The sequence below is a fragment of the Oryx dammah genome, unplaced genomic scaffold (assembly GCF_014754425.2).
Source record: "Oryx dammah isolate SB20612 unplaced genomic scaffold, SCBI_Odam_1.1 HiC_scaffold_10, whole genome shotgun sequence".
Taxonomy (NCBI): Eukaryota; Metazoa; Chordata; class Mammalia; order Artiodactyla; family Bovidae; genus Oryx; species Oryx dammah.
Window position 1 is genome coordinate 9,352,134 of NW_024070194.1, and position 12,551 is coordinate 9,364,684.

General features: G+C 43.6%; 1 protein-coding gene across 1 annotated transcript in view; it reads right to left on the reverse strand.

The window, feature by feature from the left end:
- LOC120869430 (trophoblast Kunitz domain protein 1-like) overlaps nucleotides 1–12,551 on the reverse strand; it is a 124,414-nt gene that overhangs the window by 69,823 nt on the left and 42,040 nt on the right. The window contains exon 8 of the mRNA XM_040248747.1: nucleotides 11,834–11,853. Coding sequence (XP_040104681.1) covers nucleotides 11,834–11,853 — 20 coding nt within the window. The remainder of the gene's footprint in view (nucleotides 1–11,833; nucleotides 11,854–12,551) is intronic.

The following is a 12,551-nucleotide window of genomic DNA, read 5'->3' on the forward strand; positions in this document are numbered from 1 at the left end:
GGAAACAACTTCAAAAAGTTAGAGGACTGCATGAAGACCTGCTCTCAAGAGGCAGGGTCCCTGTGGTAAGACAGGGGCCAGGGCACAGGGGGAGGGGAAGGGCTGGGGAAAGGGGCGGAGCTCATGGGGCCACACACCATTCACCCTGCACAGTGTCTTCCTCCTCGCTGCTGCCAGGAGGAGAGGCTGCAGTGTCCTGTAAAACCCACACTGAGCGAGTTCTCCAGGGAGAGGATGGCAGAAGGTCAACCCCGGAGGTCTCTTTGTGATCATCTCTACCTGAATATATGCTCCTCTTTTTCAGTTGGGAACACTGACTCAGCCACCCTCCAGGGTGGGATTGCACTGCTTCTGAGTGCCCTATGTAGGCTTTGAAAATTCACTTCCTTCTTGTTCCATACTTTCTTGAAAATATGGGATCTATTAAGTTGGCCATTGTCCTGGTCTGGGACTACACTGATGGCACTCAACAACTTCCTTTCCTTTTGCAGAGGACATGGGAATAGTGGATTCGAAAACTCTCAAATCCGAGGAGGAGCCCTGCAGGGCTGGGCTGCGGCTGCATCTGAACCTTTTCAGTCTCCTGACAGTCCTTCTCTCCCTGACCGTCCTCAGCAGAGCCTGCCTTTTCCTTTCCTCTGTTGGTCAACATGTCTAATTCTGTCTCATGGGCTAGTTCTCAGCACCATGAGAGCATGTTTTCCCTTTACCCCTAGCTCTTCACTCAGTTCCTGACACCAATGGGACAGTTCAAAATTATCTGTGCAAGGAAGAAATGTAGGAGCACATTCCTCATTACCAGAGTAACTGCAGAGCCTGCCGTGTAACACAGGATTTTTGTTTTCACCCTAATCCTCAAGGCATCCTCACCTTCATCTTCCTGCCCACCATCACTGCTCCTCTGTGCACGGCCAAGGTGGAATATCCAGCATCTAGTTCTCAACATTGTAATGAGAGAAGATTTTGGTTTTAAAAGCACCCTTTTCCACACAATGATGTAGCAATTTTCATTTCTGTAGCTTCAAACACTATAGTTTATATTTCAGTAAATGTATATTCAAAATTAAACTGAATGAAGTTTCTGTTGTTTGTAATTACAAACCTAACCAATAGGGTCTGTGGAAATGGTGGTCCTTCTAAATGTTCTGCAGACAGTGGGCATCTCCTGTTCCCCTTTCCAGAGACTGTGCCCTAATGGGTATAGGAAGCAAACCCACTATATCATCACTGACTCCTTAATCACAACACAAGCTACATAGAATTCTGGGTGATACACACGTCAACATGACAGCTTTTCTTCCTTCCTTCTAAGTTCAGTCAAACTGGTGGGCAGGTTTTCCTCCTGGGCCTCAGAAGGAGAATGGGTATTAGAGTCAGTTGTCCACTTTTCCAAGAAATCCACATCCCTAAGGTCACATGTGGGGAGGAGGCTTCATATTTCAGTTAAAGAAATGTAAGCTACTGTTTAGCATCCCAGGCTCTGAGTTAGCATTTTGCCGACATTTTTGGACTAATCATGCTTAGAATCCATCAAGGGAGGAAATGGAGGCGTAGAGATGGCACTTAGCTGCTGTATTCAGTGCCTAACATGGCATGTCCTGGTTTCCCAAGCAGGGGAACTTTGGTGATGCTTTCCTGCTCTGCTTCTGGGAAGATTTAGAATGGAGGCAAATTTGGAAACAGACAGTGGCTGTTTCACTACAGATTAGTAAAGTTTGGCATGGAGAACACAACAGTATTAGTATTTGAATTAATGAGAATACACAGGGTGCTGGTGCTCTTTTTTCATATCTTTTCAATTGTGGGCAAATTCTCAACATCTCTGAGATTTGCTTTCTTTAGTATAAAATAGGGATAAGGCTTGTACTTGTTAAGTTTTTTAGCCAGAAACCACTGAAATACTCCCCTTTTCCTTCTTGCTTTTCTTTTTCTTTAATAGTTTACTTTTCTGCTTCCTGTACAATATTGTGGATCTCTGAACGCAGGTCTTCAGTCACACTGTTAGCAAGTTCTAACCCTAATCTATTTGTTACCGCCACTACATATTCATAGTGGATTAGATTTAAGTCACACGTGGTTCAGTTCAGTTTAGTCGCTCAGTCGTGTCCAACTCTTTACGACCCTGTGGACTACAGCATTCCATGCCTCTCTGTCCATCACCAACTCCCAGAGCGCACTCAAACTCATGTCCATTGAGGTAGTGATGCCATCCAACCATCTCATCCTCTGTCGTCCCCTTCTCCTCCTGCCTTCAATCTTTCGTATCATCAGGTTCTTTTCAAATGAGTCAGCTCTTCGCATCAGGTGGCCAAAGTATTGGAGTTTCAGCTTCAACATTTGCCCTTCCAATGAATACTTGGGACTGATCTCTTTTAGAATGGACTGGTTGGATCTCCTTGCAGTCCAAGGGACTCTCAAGAGTCTTCTCCAACACCACAGTTCAAAAGCATCAATTCTTCAGTGCTCAGCTTTCTTTATAGTTCAACTCTCACACCCACACATGACTACTGGAAAAACCATAGCCTTGACTACATGGACCTTTGTTGGCAAAGTAATGTCTCTGCTTTTCAATATGCTGTCCAGGTTGGTCATAACTTTTCTTCCAAGGAGTAAGCTTCTTTTAATTTCATGGCTGCAGTCACCATCTGCAGAGATTTTGGAGCCCCCCAAAATAAAGTCTGACACTGTTTCCACTGTTTCCCCATCTATTTGCCATGAAGTGATGGGACCAGATGCCATGATCTTCGTTTTCTGAATGTTGAGCTTTAAGCCAACTTTTTCACTCTCTTTCACTTTCATCAAGAGGCTCTTTAGTTCTTCACTTTCTGATGTAAGGGTGGTAATAAGACACACCTGACATAATACACATCCACAGCTGAGCATCGTCTCTGCTTTGGCCCAGTGGCTTCATTTTTCTGGGGCTATTAGTAGTTCTTCTCTGGTCTTCCCCAGTAGCATAGTGGACAGCTTCCAAACTGGTAGGTTCATCTTTCAGGGTCATATCTTTTTGTCCTCTAATACAATTCATGAGGTCCTCATGGCAAGTATACTGGGGTGGTATGCCATTCCCTGCTCCAGTCGATCACTTTTTTGTCAGAACTCTCCACTATGACCCATCTATCTCGGGTTGTCCTACACCGTATGGCTCATAGATTCATCGAGTTACACAAGCCCCCTTTGCCACAACAAGGCAGTGATCCATGAAGAGGAGTAATAATATAATATATGTTATTTAATTTTTAATAATTATTAGTATAACAGTGTAATGAAAATGACTTGATATTAATGAAAAGAGTTTGGCTTCAGTAACTCACTGTGTTTTGCCATCTTGGGCAAGTCATTTTATCTCCCTGAGATACAGGTTCTTTTTTAATAAAAAGGGGAAGGTGATATCTACATTAGAGATGCCCAGATTTGGGTACTTTGAGAACCATGGTGAACACTGTGCTAATGTGCTTTGACCAGTACAGACTAAAATAAATTGTCTCAAAACAGCATTTTATTTTCCTCTGCTCTGGACTGCTCTTTAAATGTGCTGTCTACTGTAATAAAGAAAGGAGGAAATAACACTGAGTATAGCAGTGTCATCTTCTAGAATTTCACCCTCAGGAAACAGCCCCAGTACTAGAGTGGAGTCTTTGTCACAATTCCAATTAGGTCTCCTTCTTCCTCAGAGGTAGCAAAAAGCCCTCTTGCTTCAGTGATTGATCTCACCCAGGTCCAGCCCCTTTCCCACCCCTCCTTGTCTTTATTTGACTCTCTGGACAATGTAGTTAAGTGTGAATTATTATAATTACTCATCATTATTATTTCAAAGGACTTTGACTTTGTAGGGGAAGAGTTGTGGTGGGGTTAGATGGGTAGTAGGTAATCTTCCAAGGTCCCTGAGATCCACTCTGGCCCCTGAGGTCCACTCTGGCAGGTAGCTCTCCTACTGGTGAAACCAGGGAGGGACAGTGGGTGGTCATGTCTGGAGACGTGTTTATGTCTCTGCTTCCCTTCTGCCCACTCCCTTTGCTTTATTTCTACCCAGAGTATCAGGGTTTGTGTCCTAAATGGAGATGCTCTTTCCCCAGCTCAACAACTGCCTGGGCCAGTGACAGGTAAAGAGCTTGTGTGTTCCAGTAGAGATTCTGCCACAGTGGTTTCAGGAAAATTACCAGTGTCATACCTTCTTCTGAAGAAAGTGGGGCTAATGTGAGAGGGGGAGCATTGACACATAGATATGAAGACCTGTGAATGAGGCTGTAAAGGAGGACCTGGGCTAACACACGGCTGATCACCTTGCAGTCCTTTAGTCTGCTCTCATCCACCCTTGGACCATCCATAACGTGCCGTGCATGGCTCTGGCTGCTGGGATGCTCCTGTGTGACCATATTGGACAAATTTCCACCTGTAGCATCACATTCTGTGTTTTCACAAGACCACTGACACAGTCAAGTTTGAGGACTGAAATCACTGGTCATTTTCCCTGAGCAGACAGAACCTGGACAGAGGAGCCTGGCATGCTACAGTCCATGGGGTCTCAAAGAGTCAGACCACACTGAATGACTGAGCAGGCACACAGGCAGAAGCAAGAAATTGAAGGTGGGGAGATTACCCATTGTACATGACTGACCCCAAATCCTTTCCTCACTCCTCTCCTTCTCACCTGCTCTTACCCATCAGCTGGGGTGTAAACAGATCTATCAGCAACCATCTTTCTATAGACGTCCTTCTTACAAGGCCCAAAACATGAGCAGACTCTGCATTTCTGCAGCCTCGCTCATCCTCCTGGGCACCATGGTGGCTGGCATTCCAGGGGGCAAATCCAGCAACAGGCCCAGAGCATGGTCTAGCTCACCTCTCCTTTGCAGACTGGAGGGAAAGGAAGTGAGTCCATGGAAGGGGCAGGAAGAGGGTGTGGTGAATGCTGCCAACCCTCTCTGGATTTCTTCTGGGAAGTGAGCAGCTGAACTGCAGGGACATTTCTTGACTCTCCAAAAGTATCATTATGTGTTCTGCTTTTAATAAAAATATCCCACTCATTTTACAAAGCCATTAACTTCATCTCTGAGATTGTCTGTTCCTAGTCTCTACCTCGTCCCTAAACCTCACTTTAGAATAGTAAAAAGATCCATATTTGATCCTTGTCCCGTTTCATGCCCAGGATTCTGGAAACTCTTGGAATTCATTGGCTTTCTATACGTAATGAATTCTGTGAAGGATCAGACCTTAGATAGCATCTGAGTGCACTTGGACTCCAAACATGCCATCAGATGATTGGAGAGTTAGAATTATCAGTCCCTTGTCCCTCTGGGGAAGAGAGAGTGGCTACTGAGTTCCATGAAGAATGGCCAAAGTCAACCAAAGTGACTACCTCAAACCCACAATTAAAACCCATGAAAACTGGATTCAGAGAGCTTCAGAGGGTTTATAAATCAAGTGTTTGTAAAGGAGGAGTGTCTTGAGACGGCTTGGAGGTTCAACATTTCCTTCTTTGCCTTATGCTTTTCCTTACTTTGGCTGTATCAGAGTTTTATCCTTTTTAATAACAGGGGACCATAATTAAAGTTCCCCAGTTCTGTGTCTGTTTCTGATAACTGGTTCAACATGAGAGTTGGGTTAAGGAATCTGAATTTACGTCAAATTGGTTACACGTGTAAGGTATTCCAGACTTGTGATCAACACGTGAATAATAGGCCATCTTCAGGAATGGAACCCTCACCCTGTGGGGCCTGGTCACATCTGCAGATTTAGTGTCAGAATTGAATTGACTCCTGGATGCCCAGCGTTAGTGTGGGAACTGTTTGCTCTTGGCAGAGAGCCCACATGTTAGGTATCAGGGGCAAAACGCAGACTTACTCTTTTCCTCCATGTGTATCTGGGGTGAGGTTCAGGGACAGAGGGTTATATTATGTTGAACAGGGTCCTCAGGAGCCTTCAGTAGTTCTCTACATTTTCAGCACTCCTGGCAGAATCAGGGACCTGATTAAATGAGTTGTGGCAGAATGTGTCTTGTCCTCATCCTACCATGTACATGCTGTGTTTCCTGGATATTCCCATCTACAGCTTTTTCATGAGGGCAGGGGCACCACGTTTCTCTAGTTTTTTGAAAATATTACCAATCAAGAGTGCAAAGAATTTACACATTTGTAATCAGTGGTGTCCATTTTCCACCAAAACATTTTAGTCTGAATGACTTACTGATCTACCTACATTTCTCCATGACATATCAAAACAAAACAAACAACAAAAAAAGAAATCCATATATGTAAAAAACTAATCATTTCTCTGTGATGAAATTAATCAGACAGTTGAGTGACAGCTGAGGGTCTTCTCTTCAGAAGCAACTGCAGGCAGAGAAAGAAATGAAGTATTTTGATGAGGTTGCTCTTGGGGCCCAAACTGCTTTTCCCAGGCTGATATGATATTAGTTGACTCAATGCCCTTCCCCTTGCTCCCCTATGAGAGTACATTTGAATTTCCTATAATGATATAAATGACAGTCACACCCATAATTATATAGACAGGACTCACCATCATAGCAACTAACCGGAATTTTACTCTATCCACTTTCTTCAATGATGGTTCACTTGGCATAAATACGAAATAGGAGAGTCATTTACCTGAGAGATATTTTTCCAAATATCTTTTGGAAATATATTTGGAGATATATATCCAAATATATTTGGAGATATATTTTTTCAAAATATATCTTTTTGATACTGAGAGCATAGACTTTTTTTTTTTTTTTTGAGTAGGGAAACAGCTCTAAAAAATATAGTAAAATAATATACACCCAATAAAGGAGGGAAACACAACAAAGTTTGGGCAAATCCTATGCCATGTTTTTGAGTGTTGTGAAGAAAGAAAGTGATAGGGATATAGGTGGCTGGCAAGGGTCAGGGAAATGCTCTGTGATAAGGAGGTTTTGAGCAGAGTCTTCAAAAACTGTGCCTGAGTGTTTGAACAGCAGCCAGGACCAGAGTGGCTGAGGCTAAGAGGGTTGAGGGGCAGGGGAGTGGAGGAGATGAGACAGAGAGGCCCTGGGGACAAGTCAGGAAGAGGTCTGTAGAATTTTAAGAATCAGAATTTGACTCTCAGAAAAGCTAGGGGTCACTGTGGGAATGGTCATGGGAGCCATGGGGTATGTTTCACTTTGACACAGGATCCTTGTGGCTGTAGTGTGGAGAGTGGCCTCTAGGGGGCATGGGCAGAGACAGAGGCCCCTGGGCAGGCTGTTGCATTATCCAGGGGAGCCATGATGAAGTGTGTATCCCTATTGTTTCCTGGATTGATCTCAGTTCGTTAAAGCAACACGAATAACTTGCTGTATTGAGACTTCTGTGGCGGCTTCATCACAAATCAGGATTCATTAAATCTTTAGCCATTTGTGATGTATTCACCCTTCAAACCCTAGGCTGTTTTGAGGTTTGGGGTCAGGGAAAAGCAGAAGGTGGGAATTAAAACCTATATCTACAGCTGATTCTTGTGGAGGTTTGACAGAAAACAAGAAAATTCTGTCAAGCAATTATCCTTCAATTAAAAAATATATAAATTTGAAAATAAAAAACACTCAACCACCGAATCAGGTGTTAGTTACCCAGGCAACCAACCTGCATTCTAAGTTTAGAGTGAGGCTTTGCTAGTTACCTCCCTCACATCATGAAAAACTCTCTTGCTGCAGTTAACTCTTAGGAAATCCAATAGTTTTAGGGGCTCTGGTCCAGAAACAGCTAGAAGACCAAATTAATAGTTGTTATATAAGTCATGGTATTATTATTCTCTCAATATTCCTTTATTCCCATGCATATGACATAAACAAAGTAAACACAGTGGGGGTTTTCTTCCAAGCCTCCTCCATGAGTTCATGGTGGCTTTACACTTTCTTTTTTATATTGGAAGCTTTGGTGGCTCAGACGGTAAAGCATCTGCCTACGTGTGGGAGACTGGGGTTCAATCCCTGGATTGGGAAGATCTCTTGGAGAAGGAAATGGCAACTCACTCCAGTATTCTTGCCAGGAAAATCCCATGGATGGAGGAATCTGTTAGACAACAGTCCATGGGGTTGCAAAGAGTTGGACATGACTGAGCGACTTCACGTTTTTCTTTTCAGCTACATACATGTACAGATATTAGTATTATAAACTCATGGACTAATGTCCAGGTCCAGTCATGATCAACATATGGAAAATATTCTTAATATATATCTTTTATCCTTGTTCTATTTGCAGCTAATCAGTGGCAACATGCCAATCCATGTATAAATATCCATAATGTATAGAACTATTACCCTGTCAACCTGAAGCCTAACATTAATAATAATGTCCTACAAGGCAGACTATCAAAGGGACCTTCCCATTCACATTCCTGCACCTGTACCACTCTCTATTGTAAACAAACTGGTATATTCTGTATTTTACCTTTTAGAAACAGCTGTGATGACCATCTTCCTATTTCACTGAGATCCTCCCATCCCTAAAGCCCTATGGCCTGACGTGTGCCTGGAGCCTCCATACACAGGTCCCTGCAAGGCCAAAATAAGCAGAGACAGCTAAAATGCCAAGTTCAGGTTGTTAGAGGTTTTTGTATATGGTAGCTAAAATGTTAAGAACAAAGACTACAATGTTGGCTGTGCTGTGTTAAGACTCCTGCTGGTGATATCCTATGTTGAGTAACACAGAGTCAACTACAAATTGGCACTTACCAAGGGCATTGCCAATGAATGAACATCAGTGAGCATTTTCCATCTGCTTCTAGGGAGATTGAACCCCATCCTTCTGCAACTGTTGACCTTTAATAACCCTGGAGGGGGTTCAGGGTGGAGTGAGGCAATCTGTGCTCCAGGGAACCTGGTGCGATAGGCCTGTATATAGTTGGATATTTTTAGGAACAGATTGTATGATGTCAATCCTTGCATCTCTTCATATCTAGAGCACTAAATCTGTTCATGGGGATATCAGATCCTTATGACTATAAAAAGACCTTTTGTAAAATGAGCCCTTCATGGTCTTGACCTCCCCCTTCTCTCAAACCTTATATATTGACCTTCCCCCACTGCCACTTTGGAGCAGTCTCTCAGAGCTATGTGAGATGCTGCCTCCCAGGCTGCAGTCCTCATTTTGCCCCAAATTAAGCTTAACTCTCAACTCTCAAGTTGTACAACTTTTTAGGCAACAGTTATGGCAATCAGCAACCCAGAGTGGACTTCCTTCCTTTGACTGGACTTCATGAGGAACAAGAGCTTTGATACCAGCAGTGTCACCTTGCACCCATTCACTCCTCGGGGAGTGCAGAAAAATTTGGGTAAGTCTCTCCTTGTTCTTGAATCTCCTGTATTGGCTGAGATTCTGAGTTATTTGGTGGTGAAGCAGATTACCTGCCCCCTCCCAGTAGGAAAGATACTGGGAGGTGGGGGGAGAGAGTGGAACATCCAGGGCATACCCAGTCATGGTCTAGACACTGAGGGGGGCTCAGTTGAAAGATACCGAGAAATTACCACCCAGTCAAAAGATACTGGGTGGGTGGGAAAGGGCATGGCTGAAGGATTCCAGGGGAATAGCCCACCCAGTGGAAAGGTACTGGTGGGGAGGGCTCAACTGGGAAAAAATTTGAGGAATACCTAGGGCTCGGCTGAATGATGCCAAGGTCGCTCTGTTTCAGGGGACTGAAGGGTCTTGGCTGAGTGGTTAAGTAAGAGACTGATCTGACACTTTTCCTTAATTTGACTGCCATTATAGATTTGTCAAGATAAAAGTGAGGAGGGTATATGGGAGCTTTGCTTTGAAGTAAGGTGACAAGACTCCTCCTGGCTGGTTTCAGTTTTCTCAGGTGACAGAGAAATTGATGGGAGTGGTGGAGGCCTAGTCCTCATACCATGCAGTGGTCCCATAGGGAAACCCACTCACTAATTAAAATACTTGCTCATCTGGGGTTTGCAAATAAGAACTGGCCATGCGGATACCTGAGCAGCTACGGTGGTCTTAGATTGCTGGAGGCAGAATCCGAGACATGTAAGACAAGCTGAAACAACTCTGGGATAACTCCTGGAGGAGTTAAGCTCACAAATAGCACACTGGCCCACTATGCAAGTTAACTAGTGATTTTTACCCAGCTTAAAATGGAAACAGAATCTCTCAAAAACAGAAACAAAAGAGTGTCAGAAAGCCAGCCTCTGACTAACACTCCAGCCAGATTCTTGTATAATATGTACGGAGCTCATACTTGCAAGTACCTAGTTAATTGGAGAAATTATACTAAAAGAGATCTCAACCCAAAATGGCCAAATTGGGGTTCTTTTGATATTCCAAAACTGACATTTTGCACGCACAATTAGAAAAGGCTGGCCGTGCTTACTTTGACTTTTATCTAGAAACTTCTAAAAGAGAAAATGATTGAGTAACTTCTTTGCAGGAAACCAACAGAGTTAGTTCTTCACATTGGGTGGCTGAAATAGTGGAGTTTCAGCTTCAGCATCTGTCCTTCCAATGAATATTCAGGATGGGTTTCACTTAGGATATACTGGTTGGATCTCCTTGCAGTCCAAGGGACTCTCAAGAGTCTTCTCCAGCATCACAGTTCAAAAGCATCAATTCTTCAGTGCTCAGCTTTCTAAATGATCTAACTCACATTTGTGTACGTGACTGCTGGAAAAACCATAGCTTTGTCTAAGTGGACCTTTGTTGGCAAAGTAGTGTCTGTGCTTTTTAGTATGCTGTCTAGCATGGTCATAGCTTTTCTTCCAAGGGGCAAGCGTATTTTAATTTCATGGTTGTAGTCACCATATGCAGTGATTTTGGAGCCCCCCAAAATAAAGTCTCTCATCATTTCCATTGTTTCCCCATCTACTTGCCATGAAATGATGGAACAGGATGACATGATCTTAAGTTTTCTGAATGTCGAGTTTTAAAACAGCTTTTTCACTCTCCTCTTTCACTTTCATCGAGGCTCTTTAGTTCTTCTTCGCTTTCTACCATAAGGGTGGTGTAATCTGCACATCTGAGATTATTGATATTTCTCCCAGCAATCTTGATTCCAGCTTGCGCTTCATCCAACCCAGCATTTTACATGATGTGCTCTGCATAAAGGTTAAATAAGCACGGTGACAATATACAGCCTTGATGTACTCCTTTCCTGATCTGGAACCTGTCTGTTTTTCCATGTTCAGTTCTAACTGTTGCTTCCTGACGCGCATATAGGTTTCTCAAGAGGCAGGTCAGGTGGTCTGATATTCCCATCTCTTTCAGAATTTTCCACAGTTTATTGTGAACCACAGAGTCAAAGGATTTGGCATAGTCAATAAAGCAGAAATATATGTTTTTCTGGAACTCTCTTGCTTTTTTGATGATCCAGCAGATGTTGGCAATTTGATCTCTGGTTCCTCTGCCTTTTCTAAGCCAGCCTGAACATTTGGAAGTTCACAGTTCATGTTGAAACCTGGGTTGGAGAATTTTGAGAATTAGTTTGCTAGCCTGTGAGATGAGTGCAATTATGTGGCAACTTGAACATTCTTTGGCATTGCCCTTCTTTGGGATTGGAATGAAAACTGATCTTTTCCAGTCCTGTGGCCCCTGCGAAATTTTCCAAATTGGCTGGCATATCGAGTGCAGCAATTTCACAGCATTATCATTTATGATTTGGAATAGCTCAACTGGAATTCCATCCCTTCCAGTAGCTTGGTTCCTAGTAAGGCTTCCTAAGGCCCACTTGACTTTGCATTCCAGGATATCTGGCTCTAATCCAGTGATCACACCATCTTGGTTATCTGGCTCATGAAGGTCTTTTTGGTACAGTTCTTCTGTGTATTGTTGAGACCTCTTCTTACTATCTTCTGCTTCTGTTAAATCCATACCATTTTTGTCCTTTATTGTGCTCATCTTTGCATGAAACATTCCCTGGTATGTCAATTTTTCTTGAAGAGAGAGGCGGTCCTAAGACGGTGGAGGAATAGGACGGGGAGACCACTCTTTCCCCAACAAATTCATCAAAAGAACATTTAAACGCTGAGTAAATTCCACAAAACAACTTCTGAATGCTGGCAGAGGACATCAGGCACCCAGAAAAGCAGCCCATTGTCTTCAAAAGGAGGTAGGAAAAAATATAAAAGACAAAAAGAAAGACAAAAGAGGTAGGGACGGAGCTCCGTCCCGGGAAGGGAATCTTAAAAAGAGAGAAGTTTCCAAACACCAGGAAACACTCTCACTGCCTAGTCTGTGGCAAGCCTTGGAACCACAGAAGGCAACATAACTGGGAGGGAAAATAAATAAATAATTAAAACCCACAGATTACGTGCCCAATGGTAACTCCCCCAAAAGAAAAGCAGTGCAGACGCCTGCACCTGCCACTAGCAAGTGGGGGCTGGGCAGGGAGGTGCGGGCTGCATTGCTTATGATAAGGACCAGGCCTGAATGCCCTGAGGGCAATCTGAGGGAACTAACTTGGGCTAGCAAACCAGACTGTGGGAGAGCTACCATGGGAAAAGCCCTAACCTGAGACACCACCCGGCCCACTCACAGAACAACGAACTGAACAAAGCTAGCTGGCTGCAGACCATCCCCCTCCGGGGACAG